Source organism: Macaca nemestrina, chromosome 18 (assembly GCF_043159975.1).
Source record: "Macaca nemestrina isolate mMacNem1 chromosome 18, mMacNem.hap1, whole genome shotgun sequence".
Lineage (NCBI taxonomy): Eukaryota > Metazoa > Chordata > Mammalia > Primates > Cercopithecidae > Macaca > Macaca nemestrina.
This window is the reverse complement of record NC_092142.1, coordinates 66,509,807-66,530,384: the sequence shown is the minus strand read 5'-3', so window position 1 is coordinate 66,530,384 and position 20,578 is coordinate 66,509,807. Positions and strand designations below refer to the sequence as shown.

The 20,578-nt window shown below is 49.5% G+C and overlaps 2 protein-coding genes across 4 annotated transcripts in view; both read left to right on the top strand.

The window, feature by feature from the left end:
* Nucleotides 1-204: 204 nt before the first annotated feature.
* On the top strand, nt 205-2,000 carry AGR (agouti related neuropeptide). Of its 3 annotated transcripts, none has more exons than XM_011757825.2 (5): nt 256-341; nt 1,003-1,070; nt 1,186-1,318; nt 1,479-1,564; nt 1,748-2,000. In XM_011757825.2, exons 3-5 carry the CDS (start codon nt 1,189-1,191, stop codon nt 1,928-1,930), a joined length of 399 nt encoding a protein of 132 aa, XP_011756127.1. In that variant the 5' UTR covers nt 256-341; nt 1,003-1,070; nt 1,186-1,188; the 3' UTR covers nt 1,931-2,000. The 3 variants fall into 3 exon arrangements, with proteins under 3 accessions (XP_011756125.1, XP_011756127.1, XP_011756126.1); XM_011757824.2 differs by having other exon boundaries at nt 948-1,070; XM_011757823.3 differs by lacking the exon at nt 1,003-1,070 and having other exon boundaries at nt 205-341.
* Nucleotides 2,001-3,400: 1,400 nt separating this feature from the next.
* Nucleotides 3,401-20,578, top strand: part of LOC105491422 (ATPase H+ transporting V0 subunit d1) — a 43,997-nt gene continuing 26,819 nt past the window's right edge. The window contains exon 1 of the mRNA XM_011757826.2: nt 3,401-3,620. Coding sequence (XP_011756128.1) covers nt 3,491-3,620 — 130 coding nt within the window. The 5' untranslated portion in view covers nt 3,401-3,490. The remainder of the gene's footprint in view (nt 3,621-20,578) is intronic.

Sequence of the window (20,578 nt, the reverse complement as noted above, 5' to 3'; positions counted from 1 at the left end):
GATCCTCCCATCTTGACCTCTCAAAATGCTGGAATTAGGGGTGTGAGCCACCATACCTGGCTCCCTTCATCTTTTTTCCATTGCTTTGTGCCAACCCAGTTTGTGCACTGGGGCCTTGTGATCCTCTCAAAGCTGATTCAGCCTGCATTCCTTTCCCCGATGGACACGTGTGTGATAAACAGCCCTGCAGTGGGGTGAGGGAAGCCAGGGGCAGTGGGGTCCTGTATGTCCTGCCATCTCCACAAAAGGGCAGTCCTTACCCCAGCCTTGTGCTGATGAGACCAGGCATAGATAGTACTGACAACGCAGGGCGGAAGGGAGCAGCCATTAACGCTAATGAGGTAGGCGGCCTGAAAGCTTTGTACTCTGCAGTGGCTCGCCCACCCAGGGAACAGTTCGTTCTGTTTCCTTGGCTTCCAGGAACCCCAGGCGGAAAGGGGTTTGGGGACAGGAGCAGGAGTGGGGGTCTTGGAAAGACCTAGAGGGAGAAAGGGAGGGGAGGACCAGAAATGCAGTCAGGAGGGCCTGGGATTGGTTAGGTGGGTTTTTCCCTCCCCATTCCCTCCAAAGAAACCCAGGGTCTAGTTCTCACCTACCCCTGCCCAACAGTGGCCATTGGCCCATCACCCTCTCCAATGTCCTTGATCTGAATTCTTAGAAGCACAGGAAACAACATGCCACATAGGAGTTGAGTAAGCATCTCTGGGGCCACAAATTAAATTAAGCTTTCAGGGCCGCCTGCCTTGTTACTGCTAATGGCTCCGGCCTTGCTCGGCTCCTAGGTCCCTGTCCCATGGACATTTGGGGACCCTGGGCACCCTCTCTGGCTCCCAAATTGTAATTGGCTCCTGGAAACCTCACCCCAAATTGGAGATAGGCACCCCTCTTATAGAACAAAAGGCTCAGGTTCAGGGAGTGAGGGTCTGAACTGTGCCCCCACCCTCCAGGAAGGGCCCTTCACAGCCTGGCTGCAGGGATCAGTCACGTGTGGCCCTTTATTAGGCCCTGCCATATAAGCCGAGGGCACGGGGTGGCCAGGAACTCTCTAGGCAAGAATCCCGGAGGCAGAGGTGAGTTCTCAGGTTGGGCAGGGACTCCTCCTCTCTGTGGGGTCTCTATCTGGGCATCTAGAGGGGACTCCAAGGATTAGGAGGGACTAAGTGGTGCGTCTTCCTGCTGAGCCAGGCCATGCTGACTGCAGCACTGCTGAGCTGTGCCCTGTTGCTGGCACTGCCTGCCACGCAAGGAGCCCAGATGGGGTTGGCCCCCCTGGAGGGCATCAGAAGGCCTGACCAGGCCCTGTTCCCAGAGCTCCCAGGTCAGTGTGAGCAAGGGTGGGACTGGGCGGGGCCTGAATACCCTCTGGCCACAAATTGTCTCCCCTGGCATAAACCCTCTTTCTCCCTTCCCAAACCCTCCCATGGGAGGTGGGTGCTTTGTGCTTGGGGGGGTTCCTGCCCTCACATCCTCTGCCCCAGGCCTGGGCCTGCGGGCCCCACTGAAGAAGACAACTGCAGAACTGGCAGAAGAGGATCTGTTGCAGGAGGCTCAGGCCTTGGCAGAGGTAACTGCTCGGGGAAAAGGGTAAGGTGGTGGCCCTTGGGAGGGGGCATTGGGTATTAGCTCCTCTCCCCAGCTCCACCTCTCCCCATGCTCCATTGCCATCCTGCACAGGTTGCGACAGGTAAGGTCCCTGGACCTGTAGTTAGAGGCCTGTGCCCACATTCCTGGTTCCCCACACCCACAGGTACTAGACTCGCAGGACCGCGAGCCCCGCTCCTCACGTCGCTGCGTAAGGCTGCATGAGTCCTGCCTGGGACAGCAGGTGCCTTGCTGTGACCCCTGTGCCACATGCTACTGCCGCTTCTTCAACGCCTTCTGCTACTGCCGCAAGCTGGGTACTGCCATGAACCCCTGCAGCCGCACCTAGCTGGCCAACGTCAGGGTCAGGGCTAGCGTAGGGGCAAGCAAATGCGAATAAAGGATGGGACCAACCCCAAGGCTGTGATTATTTCAAACGTGGCCGTCAAAAGAGGGAGGGTTCATGGAGGGGGTGGGAGTGTCGCCAAGCCAAGAAACCACACATACTCTTATTCCAGGGCCCGGGCTACCCCAACATAGGAGGCACATACACAGGCGCTTTTAGGGGTCCTGGCGCCCCTGGGAAAAGTAGAGAAGAACCGCACTCCAGCTTTCAAAAATCTTGTACAGCAAGTGTGGTTTGGAAAGCAGGACGCAGCATGGCACAGGGGCTATCACTCCTGGCTAATGAATAAGCCTTAGGCTCCAGGGCTTGCTTGCTGCTACTTCCACACAATGCCTGCCCCTCATCCTGTTACCAGAGGGAAGGCGGGGAGTGTGCGTTGTTCAGGTCCTTAGCGTTTTGAACAAAGAATTGAACAAAACCCAGAAAGTAACAAAGGAATGACACACAGGAAGGAAGCAGAAAACAGGGATTTGTTAAAGCGAGAAAGCACTCCCGCAGGGTGGGAGTGGGCCTGAGCAAGAGGCTCAAGGGGCCCAGTTACAACGTTTTCTGGGTTTTAAGTACTCCTTTTGCGGTCCCTGTCCGTTACCCCTTATCTGGATGAAGGGTTTGGTCCATGGCTAATTAACCCATTTATGCCTGAGGTTGCAATCTTTTGCATTTTTGCAATTAGACCTTGGCGATTACCTTGAGCAGTAGGATATAAATAACTCCCATATGCTTAGCGTTCCAATAGTGGAACACTAGGCACAAATAAAGCTGAGGAGAATTGGCGCCCTATGCAGATGAAGGGATGGCCCATGCTTGGCCCGCAGCCAATCCAAGGCACTCTCCCTTTCAAATGAGACTTGGTGGATGGGGAAGGTTTGTGGGGACAGTGGCTTTTGATCCTTTGTTACTCGGACATGGGGAGATGGGGCTTTTCTTTTTGGTTTAGCTTTAGGAAGTTCGCCTTAGTTGGCCTCACGTTCCCTGCCCCCAGACCTTGGTGTTTTCCCTTGATTCAGTTTCAGAATTCAGCACGTATTGGCCTCAAGTTCTCCGCCTCTAGACCCTATTCTCCTGCCTCTATCGGACCTCAGTTTCCCTCTGGAGAGGAGGCTAGCCCAGCAGTTTGAAAACTTTGCAAGCTTGAGAAAGGCTGGCTCCTTTCTTTGCCCCGCCCGCCCCTGCAGCGCCAAGTGCAGCAAAACCGGGAAAGGTAGAGGGTCCAGTCAAATCCCTGCGGCCGCGGGCGCCACCACGCGGCCGGCCCCAAAAGTCCTCTTCTTAGTGCGCAGGCGCCATAGGACCGTCCCCAGCCCACGCCTGCGCCGCGCTTCCGCGCAGCCACCCGGAAGCCGGGAGCTGCTCAGAGCCACGCCCCCTTGTGGTCACGTGAGGCGCTTGCGCGTCACCTGACGCGCTTGACAGCCCACTGAAGACGCCGCGTCAGCTGATTTGGGAGTCGCGATTCGTGCCTGCCGGTCCAGGTTCTCTGGTCCCGCCGCTCCCGCAGCAGCCATGTCGTTCTTCCCGGAGCTTTACTTTAACGTGGACAATGGCTACTTGGAGGGACTGGTGCGCGGCCTGAAGGCCGGGGTGCTCAGCCAGGCCGACTACCTCAACCTGGTGCAGTGCGAGACGCTCGAGGGTGAGCCGGGGCCGCGAAAGGCGGGGATAGAGGCTGGCCAGGGCCTGAGGGTTCAGAGGTGTGGGCCGGGAAACCGGAAGCGGGGGGTCTTGAAGGGCCTGAGAGGCCTCTCTGGGAATCCCGGGGCTGATAGCGGACGCGCGGGAGCGGGATCTACCTCTAGCTGTGACTCGGCGCGGGCCCAAACGCAAACAAGGCTTTAAGAACCGCAGTTGTTCGCCTCTGCTTATGCCACCTTTTCTCTCGCTGTGCTCACCCTGCAGTTTGGAAGGAGAAGGTCTTTCGGGGGTAGCTGGTCGGTGCGAGGTGTGGCCATATAGGCCTCTTTACCCTGACGTAGCCCGAGAGCTGTCCCGTGGCAACGCTTAGGAAAGCTAAGCGGAAAAGCCCCCCACTTCTTCCCCCTCCCCCCCACCAAGACACTAAGGTCTTTGGGATCATTGTGTCTTCGCGTTGTCCTGCGGGGTGAGCCTTCCTGGGGAATTGCTGAGCCAGTTTAGCGAGGGTTTTCTCCCAACTCTGAACCGCTGGCTGGGCAGTATCTCCCGAAGGCAATGTTTGAAAGAACAAGGGTGGCCCTTGCAGATCTGGAAGTTCATATACAAGTATTTGGCCAATTAATCCCACCCCCTCAGCGAGGGGGATGCCTGTTGGGACAGGGTTTCTGAGCACAAGAGTGATGAGAAACCCAGTTCCCCTTTCTTCTCAGCACACAGCTCCAGAGTGGCGTTGTATTCTGAGGCACAGCTCCAACAGATGTACTGAGTTAGAGATGCCCCTAATTCCAGTCTTTGCCAACCACTCCCGCTCCAGGTGGTAGGGAAGGGAAGGGTGGCCGGGATGTGAGGGGATCCCTGATCCTCAAGTGGTACTCGAGCAGAGGTACTGGTAGCCTCGTGATTGGTAGCTGCGTAGGGGGAGGATGGCCTGATGATTCACCCACTGGAGAACATTTTCTCATCAGAAACTTCTTGAGGTTAAAAGTGAGCTCAAAGAAAAAAATAGTTTATTGTTTACCTTGCAAACTAGACCAGTAAAGTGAAAATAAATACCTTTAAAATAGAAAACTTACCGTTAAAATACAGTAATTGTAGGTGTTATGATTTTAATGTAAATCTGCAGTACAGGCCGGGCGCGATGGCTTACGCCTGTAATCCCAGCATTTTGGGAGGCCAAGGCGGGTGGATCATGAGGGCAGGAGTTCGAGACCAGCCTGACCAAAAGGGTGAAACCCTGTCTGTACTCAAGATACAAAAAATTAGCTGGGCGTGGTGGCAGGCGCCTGTAATCCTAGCTACTCGAATTGCTTGAACCCGGGAGGCGGAGGTTGCAGTGAGCCAAGACTGCACCACTGCACTCCAGCCTGGGCAACAGAGCAAGACCCCATCTGAAAAAAAAAATCGACAATAATTGTAGATATACAGCTGAGCGCGGTGGCTCACGCCTGTAATCCTAGTACTTTGGGAGGCCGAGGCGGGCGGATCACGAGGTCAGGAGATTGAGACCATCTGTGGATCACGAGGTCAGGAGATCAAGACCATCCTGACTAACATGGTGAAACCCCGTCTCTACTAAAAAAAAAAAAAAAAAAAAAAATGAGCTGGGCGTGGTGGCGGGCGCCTGTAGTCCCAGCTACTTAGGAGGCTGAGGCAGGAGAATGGCGTGAACCCGGGAAGCAGAGCTTGAGGTGAGCCAAGATTGCTCCACTGCACTCCAGCCTGGGCAACAGAGTGAGACTCCGTCTCAAAAAAAAAAATAATAATAATAATAATTGTAGGTTTTATGATGTTAATGTACATATGCAAGAAAAGTTGTTTACCTTACTTATGTGAGTAGAGGTGGGGAAGGAGAGCACTTTAGGATGCTGGGTTGTAGGCCTCTGCCAGCAACCGATTGACCTTACTGTGGGAAAAAGGGGAGAAATAGAGGTAGGCTGCCTGGGACAAGGCCTAGCACACAGTTGGAGCTTAATATGAGTTTTGTGGACTTCCTGGGACTTGTTGAAGGTCTTTATTTGCCTAAATCTAAGGTGAACATCGTTGATCATCAATAGACATTCAGTTGGTTGTTTCTCTTCTTGACTTTCCTCACTCCTGCTGCTGTCCACTCTCCTGTAACAGAGCTTCTGGGGGCACAGGGTTTTTACCATCTTCCCAGGGGACCCTCTATCATCCCCCATAAACCTGTTAGGCCATTCTTTCTACACACTTTTCCTGTAACACTGCTCAACATAGGCACCCACCGCCCACCCCCTGCCTCACCTCTTGTAGAAAACCATCCATATCTTTTTTTTTTTTTTTTTTTTTTTTTGAGACGGAGTCTCGCTCTGTCACCCAAGGTAGAGTGCAGTGTCGCAGTCTCGGCTCACTGCAAGCTCCGCCTCCCAGGTTCATGCCATTCTTCTGCCTCAGCCTCCTGAGTAGCTAGGACTACAGGTGCCCGCCACCACTCCTGGCTAATTTTTTGTATTTTTAGTAGAGACAGGATTTCACTGTGTTAGCCAGGATGGTCTCGCTCTCCTGACTTCATGATCTGCCCGCCTCAGTCTCCCAGAGTGCTGGGATTAAAAGCGTGAGCCACTGTGCCCAGCCCACCATCCATATCTTTAGTGTGGCATTCAGGGATCCTTTGCTCTTTCACACACATTTCTTTCTTTTCTTTTCTTTTCTTTTCTTTTCTTTTCTTTTTTTTTTTTGAGACAGAGTCTAGCCCTGTCACCCAGGCTGGAGTGCAGTGGCGCGATCTCTGCTCACGGCAATCACCACCTCACCAGTTCAAGCCGTTCTCATGCCTCAGCCTCACGAGTAGCTGGGATTACAGGCATGTGCCACCATGCCCGGCTAATTTTTGTGTTTTTAGTAGAGGATTTTGCCATATTGGCAAGGCTGGTCTCGAACTCCTGACCTGAAGTGATCCACCCACCTTGGTCTCCCAAAGTACTGGGATTGCAGGTGTGAGCCACCACGCTTGGCCATTCACACACATTTCTTTTGGGTTTTTTTTTTTTTTTTTTTTTTGAGACGGAGTCTTGCTCTGTTGCCCAGGCTGGAGTGCAGTGGCGCGATCTCCGCTCACTGCAAGCTCCGCCTCTCGGATTCACGCCATTCTCCTGCCTCAGCCTCCCGAGTAGCTGGGACTATAGGCGCCTGCCACCACGCCCGGCTAATTTTTTGTATTTTTTTAGCAGAGATGGGGTTTCACCGTGTTAGCCAAGATGGTCTCAATCTCCTGACCTCATGATCCACCCACTCAGCCTCCCAAAGTGCTGAGATTACAGGCGTGAACCACCACGCCCGGCCCATTCACACACATTTCTATCCTTCATATCCCTCATGCAAGCCATCCCTCCAGCACTTGATGCACGAAGTGTGGTGGACTTTGGAGTTAGGCAAACTTGGGTTTGAATCACAATCCTGCCAATTACTGGACTACTTTAGACAACCTATTTAACACTTCTGGACCTTGGGTTTTTCAACTGGTATGTTAACAGCACCTATCTCATACAGGTTGTGAAATGTCAAGAAGCTACAATGTGTAAAACACTTAGCCCAGCACCAAGGATAGAGTAAGCACTAGGTAAATGGTAGCTCTTGTTTTCAGTATTGTTTGTACCTGTACCCTCCAGAATTTCACCTTCTTCATTTCTCTTTAAAACTGTTTATTATGGATACTGTCAAACATATGCAAATAAGAAGCAATAATATAAGCCCCTAAGTAATAATCATCTAACTACAACAATAATAAATTCTTATTGATAGAATAATTATCTGTCTTGTTTCAATACTAGCTCCATTTATACCCCCACTCCCAAATTATTCAGAAGTAAGTCCCAGATAGCATACCATTTCAGTTGTAAATATTTCAGCATCTCTGAAAAAAGTCATGAGTATTTAAAAAAAAGATATTATTCCTCCTTCCTTAAAAACAGTAATTTGTTAATGTAATCAGACATCCATTTAGTGTTCAAATTTCCCTGATTGTCTCAAATTTTTAAAATATGATTTATTTGTTTCAGTTGGGATCCAGATGTGATCCCTACATTTCAGTTGATACTCTCTCAAGTATTTTAATATATAGATTGAAGTTAGATTACTTGATTTATAGATTTTCCATCCATCTCGATTTTACTGATCCCATCTCTGATATTTAGTTGAACTTGTTCCTCTGTCCCAATTAGTAGTAGATCTAGAGGCTTGCTCAGATTTTGGTTCAATTCTTTTTTTTTTTTTTTTTTTTTGTGAGTACTTAATAGGTGATATTTGTACTTCTTTTTTGGTGTGTGAATACTTAATAGGTGGTGTTTGTACTTTTTTTTTTTTTTTTGAGACAGAGTCTCACTCTGTCACCCAGGCTGGAATGCAATGGCGCGATCTCAGCTCACTGCCACCTCTGCCTCCCAGGTTCAAGTAATTCTCCTGCCTCAGCCTGCCAAGTAGCTGGGATTACAGGCACCCGCCACCTGGCTAGTTTTTTTGTACTTCTTTTAGAGATGGGGTTTCGCCATGTTGGCCAGGCTGGTCTGGAACTCCTGACCTCAGGTGATCCACCCAGCCTCCCAGAGTGTCAGGATTACAGACGTGAGCCACTGCAACCAGCCAATGTTTGTACTTCTATTGGGAGGCACATAATACCTAGTTTCTCTTTTTATGGTGTAAGGAATAATTGACATTTATTGACCGGAGCCATCATTTCATTGGGGGTTGCAAAACAGTGCTATTCTAATTCTGTTTCCTTCTGTAGTTGCCAGCTTGACTACTTCTATGCCTGTAAACTTCCAGTAATCAACTACTTAGTTATCCTGAGATACAGTCTGTATAGGAGAGTTTACGATAAATGCTTGATTCTTTCCAGTAGTTACCAGGTTTCAAAATAATGAGTTGTTTCACCAACATCCTCCAAAAATGACTAATGAGGTTTTGTGACTAAACCAACCAAGAGATTTGTTTAGTATTATAACACACTAATGGATTTTAATGTATTTATTATGTTTCAGTTGATTAATCTTATTGATGCTTAAATTGTCTCTTGGTCAGTGGAAGCTTTTTCAGTTGACTGCCAAGTCTTTTTTATGTAACCCTGTAGCCATTGAAAGTTTCCTTACTATCTGAGATATCTGTTTTTTGGTTTTTTTTTTCTTTTTTTTTTTTGGAATGGAATCTTGTTTTCTTACCCAGGCTGGAGTGCAGTGGCACATTCTCAGCTCACTGCAACCTGGATTCAAGTGGTTTTCCTGCCTCAGCCCCCTGAGTAGCTGGGACTACAGACCTACACTACCACGCCTGGCTAATTTTTAGTAGAGATAGGATTGCACCATGTTAGCCAGGCTGGTCTTGAACTCCTGACCTCAGGTGATCCACCCACCTTGGCCTCCCAAAGTGCTGGGATTATAGGTGTGAGCCACTCCGTCTGGCCTGAGATGCCCATATGTTCTAATCTTACCTTGAACATTTCTTGACCCAGACCTAGAGTCTTCATTCCTCTTAGGAGACTTGGTTCTTTTTATTAAAAAGTTATATTTAGAGACCATAATCCGAGTCATGTGGGGTTCTCATTGATACTGTATTGGACGTCATTCTTGGTTTTTTCCATGGATAGTTTAGCTCTTCTCTTACTCAGAAACTTGGAAATTACAGAGAAGCAAATGGCTTGCTGGATTATGTAGCAGTGCTTCAGCTGATGAGTACCAGAATGCCAGTTTCCTAATTTGGAATGGGAGCTCTACCTGATACTTGGGCCAGTCAGGACATCTCCCTCCTGTTGTAAAGAAATATAATTAACACTCAAGAGGAGTCCTGTGTCCTTCTCAACTTCCATGTGAGCTAATGGTCCTGAAGATTGTTCTTCTCAGCCAGAGAGTTAGATCCTTGGAGGCCATGGTTGAAGCGCCTGTATGTGATGTGCTGGCTGTTGTCCAGAACACTTTTATCCCTCTCTACCCTGATTCATTTGTCTTCTGTCCATTACATCTCTTTGTGCCTTTCAACATTATTTCACAAGAGACAATTTTATGCAAGAAGAAGAGAGACTCCAGGCTGGGCTTGGCCAATCGCCAGTCACAATGTCACATGAAACTGCAGATGCAAATGTTGATGGTGTGGCAAGTCGTTTAGCACAGACTGATTGTGGGGTGGTTAGGAGTGTGACTGGAAAGTTAAGGAGAGATTAGCTCTTGAAGGATCGTAAAAACCATAGAAAGGACTCTGTCCTGAGTGCAGGGGATGGGATGGTAAAACTATTAGACTTGTACTTCAGAGGATACCTGCAATTTGAAGGCAGAGGCCACCCTGGAGGCGGAAAGAACAGTTTGCAGGTTCTTATAGTAATTCAGGCTGGGGGTGAGCCTGACCTCAAGCATTGGCTGGGAGTATTGTAGGAGAATTTAAGGAAGGGGAATTGATAGGACTTGAGGGTTGGGTAAGAAGGCTGGGGGAAGAATAAGTCAAAGTCGATGTCCTCATCTCTGGCTTAGGCAACTGTGTAGGTGGCAAAATGAAATGACGGTGACATGTAGGAGAAGGAACAGGTTGGAGGAGTGAGAAGATGAAATTGAGGGATCTGTGAGCCATCTGAGTAGAGATACGAAGGTTATTTTTGGTGCTCAGGTGTGACAGTTCTGAACTTTGGAAATTGAGGTAGCAGTGTGTCCATGGTCCCCAAGAGATAACCATGGAATCAGAAGAGTGGAGGCTGAAGATGGGACCCTCCCCCAGGAGGCACTTCAGTTGATCAAAGGACTTGGGGGAAGATGATGGTCCTGCCAAAAAGGCCAAAGGCATTCCCTGAAATGTGAGTAGCCCCAAAGGAGAGCCTGAAAATAAATGAGGTAGTGAGTGCCAAATGTGGCCAAGAGATTGATAAAGTCAGCCTTCCATTTGGTTTTGCCGTTCAGAGGTCATAGGAGACCTTAATGAGAACAGCAGAAGGTGAGGCTAGAAGGTGACAGCAGTGGATGGGCAGAGACAATGTCTAGATAGTTAGAGAAGACCTTACTGATGAACTGATCCCAGTGCAGCCACTTAATTGGCTTTGTGACCTTGGGCAAGTCATTTGTCCTCAGCTGTAAAATGGGAATAATACTAGGGTCTCTGAGATGCTTGTGAAGTGTAAGCACAGGGCCTGGGACCAAGTGAACAGTTGGAGAGGCCCGCATTTCCCCTGTGGTCATTCTCTGCCATCACTCCTAGGAGACAGGTGCCATGGTGGGCCTTGAGTGGCTAATACAAATATGTCACACAGGTCTTGCTTAGGGCAGGTGTGCCTGTCTAATAGGCAAACTGGGTGACCATCAAAATGGCATTGAGTGCACAGTAGGTGTAGGGTATTTTAGGGAGGGGATGTATTATGTGGTGGGTGACAGTTAATGGGTATGGGCTTTCTTTTTGGGGTGATAAAAATGTCCTAAAACTGGCCAGGTGTGGTGGCGCATGCCTATAATCACAGCACTTTGGAAGGCCGAGTCCGGGGGATCATGAGGTCAGGAGTTCGATACTAGCCTGGCCAACATGGTGAGACTCCCATCTCTACTAAAAATACAAAAAATTGCCTGGGTGTGGTGGCTCATGCCTGTAATCCCAGCACTTTGGGAGACCGAGGTGGGCAGATCACGAGGTCAGGAGATGGAGACCATCCTGGCTAATGCAGTGAAACCCTGTCTCTACTAAAAATACAAAAAATTAGCCAGGCATGGTGGTGGGCGCCTGTAGTCCCAGCTACTCGGGAGACTGAGGCAGGAGAATGGTGTGAACCCGGGAGGTGGAGCTTGCAGTGAGCCCAGATTGCACCACTGCACTACAGCCTGGAAGACAGAGCGAGACTCCGTCTCAGACAAACAAACAAAACCACAAAAAATTAGCTGGGCATAGTCGCAGGTACCTGTAATCCCAGCTACTTGGGAGGCTGAGGCAGGAAAATCGCTTGAACCCGGGAGGCGGAGGTTGCAATGAGCTGAGATTGTACCACTGCACTACAGCCTGAGCGACAGAGTGAGACTCCATCTAAAAAAAAAAAAAAAAAAAAAGTCCTGAAACTGATTGTGGGGGCCGTTGCACAATTCTGCGAGTATACTAAAAACCATGAATTGTACACTTTAAGTTGGCAAATTGTATGGCAAATGAATTATATTTCAGTAAAGCTGTTGCCGCCCGCACCCCCTAGCCCCAAATTAGCCAGGCCAAGAGGTGGGAAGAGCATAGGGAGAAGGAATGGCAGTAATCTCAGAAACACGAAACTGCCTCGTGCATGAGAGCAGCCTTGGGAGGTGGAAGGAGAAAGTAGAGTGTGTCGAGGGTTTGCAGCAGTGAGGTCTGGATAGATGCATTGGGCTGGTTCCTGGAAGGCTGTGGGTATCTTAGAAGGACATATTGCTCAGGAAGGATGAGAGTTATGGTAAAAATTTAAAAAGAGAGAGATTCTTGTTAAGGTTAATGTGTAGGAAATGTCTTGTTTAGGAGTTTCTGTGTATGGTCTTGCCTGGAAATAGTTTATACGTTTCATTTTGTTTGTCAAAGGAAACTCTATTGAATTGGTGAAATTAGATGACCACAACTTGGACAGCAAGATGAGCTTAGCTCAGTCCTAAATTCCTCTGAGTCAAATGTGATCCAAAGGAAGAGATGACATGGTACTGGCAATCTAGTGAGTACAAGTGAGAGAGGGGAGTTGGGGGCTGGGGGAGGGCATTGGGAGAAGGGTGTGCAGAAGGCAATAATGGAAGGAGCATTTACTCTGTGGAAGGAAGGGAATGAGCATGTTGAGTTGTGAGATCCTGGGCCCCACACAAGCCTAGGGTTTTTCCCTCATGTTGGCCCCACTGCCCTGGGCAGTGTCATTGCTGCACGAGGAGACCCTGAAGCTCAGTGGCGGATGAACTGGCACAGGTTGTTTGTGGTGTCTGGCAGCCTGCTGCCCTCGTTGCTCCCCTCCAGCTTGCTGCTGCTGCAGCCTGTGAGGATGAGGCCCCAGAGCAGAAATGGAGGCTAGGGCTAGGCAGGGGGGAGGTTTGGCATCTTGCTATCATGAGCCAGTGTGGGAACCTAACCCCTCAGTGGGTGAAGAAATGGGGAATTGTGGAGGAGGTAGGGTTGGTGGTGTGATACAATTAGAAGCTCACTGGGCCTGGCATGGTGGCTGACGCCTGTAATCTCAGCCACTTAAGAGGCTGAGGTGAGAGAATCACTTGAGCCCAGGAGTTTGAGACCAGCCTGGGCAACATGGTGAGACCCCCCCCACCCCCTGCCCAATCTCTTAAAAATTAATAATATGGGAGGCTGAGGTGGGAAGGTCACTTGAGCCTGGGAGGTTGAGGCTGCAGTGAGCTGTGATCACACCACTGCAATCCAGCCTGGGTGACAGAGAGAGACCCTGTCTGGAAAAAAAAAAAAAAAAAAATTAATAATAATTAATTTTTTTAAAAAAAGAAACTTGCTGTGAGGGAGAGGATGATTAATATGTACAAAATCACAGATAGGAGAAATAAGTTCTATTCCATACCATAGGGTGACTATATTTAACAATATTATATATTTTTAAACTGCTGTAAGAGAGGATTTTGAATGTTCTCAACACAAAGAAATAATAGGCCACGTGTGGTGGCTCATATCTGTAATCCCAGCACTTTAGGAGGCTGAGGCAGTTAGATCGCTTGAGGTCAGGAGTTTGAGACCAGCCTGGGCAACATGGTGAAACCCCCAAATCTACTGAGAACACAGAAATTAGCCGGGCGTGGTGGCACATGCCTGTAATCCCCAGCTACTTGGGAGGGTGAGGCAGGAGAATTGCTTGAACCCAGGAGGCAGAGGTTGCAGTGAGCCAGGATCACCCCACAGTACTCCAGTCTGGGCAACAAAATGAGACTCTGTCTCAAAAACAAAGAAATAATAAATGTTTGAGTTGATGGATATGCTAATTACCCTGAGTTGATCATTACACGGGGTATAGGTGTATCAAAATATCACATGTATCCTATAAATATGTGCAGTTGTTACAGGTCAGTTATAAACAAAAAAGAAACTTGCTCTGAGGCTCTAGAGGATGGATTTGCAGGAACAGGCCAGAAGCAGGACACTTGCTAGCCGCTCTTGCAGCTCTCCAGGTAGGAGAATATGGACTAACTAGGGTAGGAGTGAAATGAGGGGGGGATGAAGGACCGGGTCAGAGATCAGCTTGGGAGATGAAAACCACAAGATTGGGCCAGTTTTTATTAGATGTGGGGTGAAGGGGGTTAGAAGTCAGGCTATTGGCTTAATAAATGACTGGGTGGATGCTGGAGCTCTTTTTGAGATGGGGGCTACCAGAGAAGGGGTAGGAAGGTTAGGGGTGCAGATTGGGGGGTGGGAGGGAAGTGTTCTATCTCAAATGTCTGAGAGAGTCCAGCAGGCAGGTGGCTGTGTGGGGAAGTAACACTAAAGATATTAACCTGGAAGTCACCAGTACACTGGCTGGCGGCAGTTAGGCCCGCACCAGGCCATCTGTTGGCTTGTAGCCAGGGCAAGCCTGCCTTGGAAGCCTAGCTCTGCCCACAAGTCCTGCCAGGAGGCTAGAGAGCAGCCTTAACTGTGGGCCAAGTGGACACAAGTGTGGCCTAACAAGGACACCTGGCATGGAGCCCAGTTTGGCAAGTGGAGCAGAGAGAGGGACAGCCGGGCTCTCCCTCCAGATTCCTGCCATGTCTCTTCCTGCATGATGCTGGGGCATGGTGGTTTTTTGTTTTCTTGTTTTCTTTTTGACTAAATATAATTTTTTAATTCCAAAAAGTTGGTAGAAGGATGACCTGGTGTAGACTCTCCAAGGGGTATACATTGTCACCCCTTTGTCAAAACACTGCATGCATATACCGTTTGACCCTGCAACCCAACTTATAAGGTTGTATCCCGTAGATTAGCATGGGATAGCATGTACAGAGGTGTTTACGCCAGCCTTGTTGGTAACAGTGAACTATAAGAACCAATGGAATATCCAGTGATTTGGTTATGGTCTGGTTAAATAAACCATGGTCTGTTCTTAAAATGGAATACTACGAGAGAGTGCTCAAAAGCATGAAGTTCCATAAGGGCTGATTTAGAAATATACTGTTAGGTGAAAAGTTGCAAAGCGTTACATATAATCCCATCTTGGTAGACTACCAGATGGACATACACATGTTTTTGGAAGCATAGGTGCCATGTTGTCATGAGTGACAACCTCTGGGGAGAGGGATTTATAGAGGCAGGGAGGGGGATGATTTCAATGTTGACTTTTTATGTACTCTTCTATTGTTTAAATGTATTAGAGTGAATACATTTTGTAATTTGAAACATCCAATAAAGATATTTAAGGAAAATTAGGACATGTAGGTGAGCAAAGAGAAGGGTCCCCGCACCCAGCAGCCAATGAAGTTAAGGCCTGTGCTGGAGAGCCTGGGACCTTTGTGAGCCAGGTTTTGGTTCGCAGCATTGTAGGGCTGGTCTGAGTCTTAGGGAAACCCCATGAAGCCACTTCTCTTTACACCTGAAGACTCCCAAGTGTGGTGGGGGTGCTTGAGGGCCCAGGCCAGAGCTGGACTCTTCTCATGTCAGCTGGCTGGAGCTGCAGGGCCCCTGTCCAGGTACAGCCCCTGTGAGCAGGTGACCACTTAACTGGCCGTTTTTCTGTCTGTCCTTTGCCTCTTCCTCCCGACCCCAGCTCCTGTATTCGCTTTGTTGGTTGCATTTTGCACTGGCATATACTTTAGCCCTATTGATTGATTGATTGACTGATTGATTGATTTTGAGAAGGAGTCTCACTCTGTCGCCTAGGCTGGGGTGCAGTGGAGCAATCTCGGCTCACTGCAACCTCTGCCTCCCGGGTTGAAGCAATCTTCCTGCCTCAGCCTTCTGAGTAGCTGGGATTACAGGCGCATGCCACCGTGCCTGGCTAATTTTTGTATTTTTAGTAGAGGTGGGGTTTCACCATGTTGGTCAGGCTGGTCTCGAACTCCTGACCTCGTGATCCACCCGCCTCGGCCTCCCGAAGTGCTGGGATTACAGGTGTGAGCCACCGCGCCTGGCCTTTAGCCTGATTGTATCTGGGAAGCTATTTGTGGTCAAGTCAGTAAGAGTTCCCACAGGAGCCAATAACTGCTATTTCCAAATCTTCCAAATCCCTGCCACAGGATGTGTTGTCAGAACTTGCTCTGGTGGGTGATAACATACACTTTTTCTTGGGTTTACTCAGCGATTTCTTGGGCCTGGTTTCCAAGGTGGAGCCAGTGCTTGAACCCCTGCTAGGCCTTTTGAAGTACCCTCAGCATAGGCAGATGTCAGCCATTCAGGGCCCTTAGTAAATAAGGCTTTCTGGGTGACTAGGGTTTCTTGATGGCAGAGACGGAAATGCTTCAACACCTTATTTTAAACATTGCATAATACACTTCTGGAATATATTAGTCTCACTTCCCTGCTTGCTTGCTTCCTTTCCTTTCTTTCCTTCTTTCCTTTTTTTTTTTTTTTCTTTTTTCTTTTTCTTTTTGAGACTGAGTCTTGCTCTGTTGCTCAGGCTGGAGTTCAGTGGTCCAAACACAGCTCACCGCAGCCTTGACCTCCCAAGGCTGAAACAATCCTTCCACCTCAGCCCCCCAAATATCTAGGGCTACTGGCATGCACCACCACACTTAGCTAATTTTTGTCTCTTTTGTAGCAAAAGGGTTTTGCCATGTTTCCCAGGCTGGTCTTGAACTCCTGGGCTCAAGTGATCCTCTTGCCTCGGCCTCCCAAAGTACTGAGATTACATGCATGAGCCACCATGCCCAGCTCCTTTTCTTTTTTTAAGACAGGGTCTCACTCTGTCACCCAGGTTGGATTGCAGTGGCACGATCATGACCCACTGCAGCCTCAATCTCCCAGGCTCAGGTGATCCTTCTACCTCAGCTTTCCCAAGTAGCTGGGAGTACAGGCATGTATCACCATGCCTGGCTAATTTTTTATTTTTTAGTGGAGACAGGGTCTCGCTATGTTGCCCAGGCTCCCTGCTTTCTTTCTTTTTTTTTTTTTTTTTTTTTTTGAGACGGAGTCTCGCTCTGTTGCCCAGGCTGGAGTGGAGTGGCCGGATCTCAGCTCACTGCAAGCTCGGCCTCCCAGGTTTACGCCATTCTCCTGCCTCAGCCTCCCGAGTAGCTGGGACTACAGGCGCCTGCCACCTCGCCCGGCTAGTTTTTTGTATTTTTTGGTAGAGACGGGGTTTCACAGTGTTAGCCAGGATGGTCTCGATCTCCTGACCTCGTGATCCTCCCGTCTCGGCCTCCCAAAGTGCTGGGATATCAGGCTTAAGCCACCGCACCCGGCTGCTCCCTGCTTTCTTAAGTGGCACACACTGAACATAGCAGAGTCTCTCCTACATTAATGGCTGTTAGACTTGGAATGAGATGTAACAGAACCACTGTCCCTGAGGGCCCATGTCTGCCTCCAATAGTTTTGTCCCTGGCCTTCTGTCAGGCCACCCATTCACTCTTCCTGCTGTGGTCAGGATGCCTACTATAGCACCAGGGTCCCCTTCCCAACCTGCAGCTGCTCTTGGTCTTTGAGCTCAGTGGTTAGACACACTGCAGCTTGTTAGGAGGATCTACTTCCAGAATGAACAGGTGCAAGGACATGATATGACCGTCTCTAAGTCATCTGCGCCTGCTCAGGGTCAGGACCCTAGGGCCCCTATAGGTTGCCAGAACCTTTCTTGAGTTCTGTGTGGAGCCAAGCATCAGGCAGACCATGACTCCCTTTCTGGACAGCTGTGTGATGTAGAGCATGTATTTGCCCACTTGTAAAATGAAACAGAAATCACTTACTCATAGGTTGTAAGGATTCAGCAGCACAGTCCTAGTCAGAGTGGATGCTCAATAGATATTTGCCTGATTGGATGAGTGACAGCTCTTTTTTTTTTTTTTTTTTTTTTTTTTTTTTTTTTTTTTTGAGACAGAGTCTCACTCTGTCACCAGGCTGGAGTGCAGTGGCATGATCTCGGCTCACTGCAACCTCCACCTCCTGGGTTCAAGCGATTCTTCTGCCTCAGCCTCCCAAGTAGCTGGATTACAGGCGCCTGCCACCACGCCCAGCTAATTTTTGTCTTTTTAGTAGAGATGGGGTTTCACCATGTTGGCCAGGATGGTCTCGATCTCTTGAGCTCGTGATCCACCTACCTCAGTCTCCCAAAGTGCTGGGATTACAGGCATGAGCCACCACGCCCAGCCATGACAGCTCTTTATTGGCACTGACTGAGTACTAGGCTTTGGGGTGTGGGGGAGGAAAAGCCAAGTCTCCTCCCACAATGCCAGGGATGCACCATATCATAGATTTCCCTGTTTCTGAGTTATTAAGCACTTGCTTTCGTTAGACACATACTAGGCAGTAGAGACAAAAGGAGTTGAGACTTGGATAAAGGGAATTGGAGACTTGGGAGGGTCTGGCTGAGAGGGAGAGCAAGAGTGTAGAGGTCTGAGGATGCCCACGCTTCCCTCCATGTCCTCTTCAGCCTTGTCCTTCCGAAGGCTCTGTCTTCACTCACGCAAAACAGACCAGTTCCTCATGACTGACTCAAGTCCATGTGGTCTCTGGTTTGGCTTTCCAGGCTTATATCCACCTCTGGCCAACTGTTTTCTTTCTTTTCTTTTTCTTTTTCTTTTTATTTTCTTTTCGTTCTTTCTTTTCCTTTCTTTTTCTTTCTTATTTATTTATTTATTTATTTATTTATTTTGAGATGGAGTCTCGCTCTGTCGCCCAGGCTGGAGTGCAGTGGCCCGATCTCGGTTCACTGCAAGCTCCGCCTCCTGGGTTTACACCATTCTCCTGCCTCAGCCTCCCGTGTAGCTGGGACTACAGGCGCCTGCCACCTCGCCTGGCTAGTGTTTTTTTTTTTTGTATTTTTTAGTAGAGACGGGGTTTCACCGTGTTAGCGAGGATGGTCTCGATCTCCTGACCTTGTGATCTGCCCGTCTCGGCCTCCCAAAGTGCTGGGATTACAGGCTTGAGTCACCACGCCCGGCCTCTTTCTTTTTTTTTGAGACAGGATCTCACTCTGTTGCCTAGGCTGGAGTGCAGTGGCTCCATCATGGCTCACTGTAACCTTGACCACCTAGGGTCAAGCAAACCACGCACCACCATGCCCAGCTGATTTTGTTTATTTTTGATAGAGACAAGGTCTCATTATGTTAGCCAGTTTGGTCTCAAAACTTCTGGGCTCAAGTCATCTTCCAGCCTTGGCCTTCCAAAGTGCTGGGATTACAGGTGTGAGCCACTGTGCCCGGCCAACTCCTGTTCTTTTTTTTTTTTTTTGAGACAGTTTTATTCTTGTTGCCCAGGCTGGAGTGCAATGGCACGATCTTGGCTCACCGCAACCTCCGCCTCCTGCGTTTGAGTGATTCTCCTGCCTCAGCCTCCTGAGTAGCTAGGATTACAGGCATGCGCCACCATGCCTGGCTAATTTTTTTGTTTTTTTGTTTTTTGTTTTTTGTATTTTTACTAGAGATGGGATTTCTCCATGTTGGTCAGGCTGGTCTCGAACTCTCGACCTCAGGTGATCTGCCATCTTGGCCTCCCAAAGTGCTGGGATTACAGGTGTGAGCCACCGCGCCTGGCCCAACTCCTGTTCTTTATGAGACATTCCTGCATGGCTCTGTGGGTACCTGTAGTCCTACTGCCTCAGAGGTTAATGACTGGGAGATGCTGGCCAGGAGTCTGAAGCAGTGATTAAATTGGAGGGATGTGTTGAAGGGAACTGAAGCTGGCGTACCCTCTTCCCACCAGAAGGGCCCCTCGCTGTGGACAATGCCATTCTCCCTTCCACCACAAGGGGGTGCGCCAGGATCACTCCACTGTCAAGGAGCCTGGGGAGGGAGGTGTGGCTGGACCCCGGGAGTCAGCCAGGCTGCCTCTCCTCTGCTTTTCCATGAGGCAGCTGCCACCAGCACTGTCCCTTGGGTCTCTGCCTTGGGCCCTACTTCCCTCACTTAAGTCCCAGTTGGCCTTCTCAGATGAGGTAAGACTTGTCACTTAGTGTCTCCTGTCTGTGTACCTCTACCCACCGTTACCTCCCTGTGCCCTATCTTCCTGGGTTGGGAAGGAGAAGGCCAGGGGACATTTCCTGATGCTCTCTGCCCTGGTGCCCAGTGCAGGCTGCTCCAGCCTTGCCCACCACACTGTCCTCATTTGCCCTCACCTGGGTCATGCCAGCAGCTCAGAGTTGGAGCTGCAGGTGCAGCACAGTGTGCTATGAACCTAAGGGTCTTGGGAGCTCCAAGTAGGAGCTTGAGGCAGCCCAGGGATCAGGGCTACACTTCTCAGGCTCCTAGACCCATGCACCTCCCTAGGTTGTCACCACTCTTGTCCTGCCACCCTGGCCCCTCCAGGAGAGGGAAAATTTGTCTTCAGGACAGAGGATGAACTTTTCTCTCTTAACCTCATTTGGCACTCCCTCTGAGGGGCATGTAGGATGTATGTGGCATGTATAGGTACATGTATGCAGGGTGACTCCGGGAGATGGCCGAACCAGGCACCCTGAACACCACGTAAGCACTGCAGGTCCACATGGTCAGGCTGGCAATGGGTTATCAGTTGATTGACAACTCTCTCCTACCCTGTACTGCAGTTTGGAGGCCTCTCCATTGGCCTCCCTGGCATCTGCCTCATCCAACATCTACTCCTTGGCTGATGTTTTAAAAAATCTATTCTGCCCTAGAATGTTGGTCTTCCTCCTTTTCAAAGGCAGGAAAGTCAAGGCCCCGAAGGCTGCTTTAGTAGGCTAGGCTGCTGCTGTGTGGCCTGGGCACCTGCTCTGTGTGTCCAAACCTAGCAACTCCCCTGAAGGACCAAGGAGTATGCACAAGGGGCAGGGCTGGGGTTGCCCCTGTGTGAATGTGGGTGGTCCTGAGGACCGCTGATCAGATTGATGGCAAGGGAAAGGAATATATGGAGGAGCATCCCTGACTGGTGCTAGAGACTGCTTTCCTGGCCAGCTCTGGC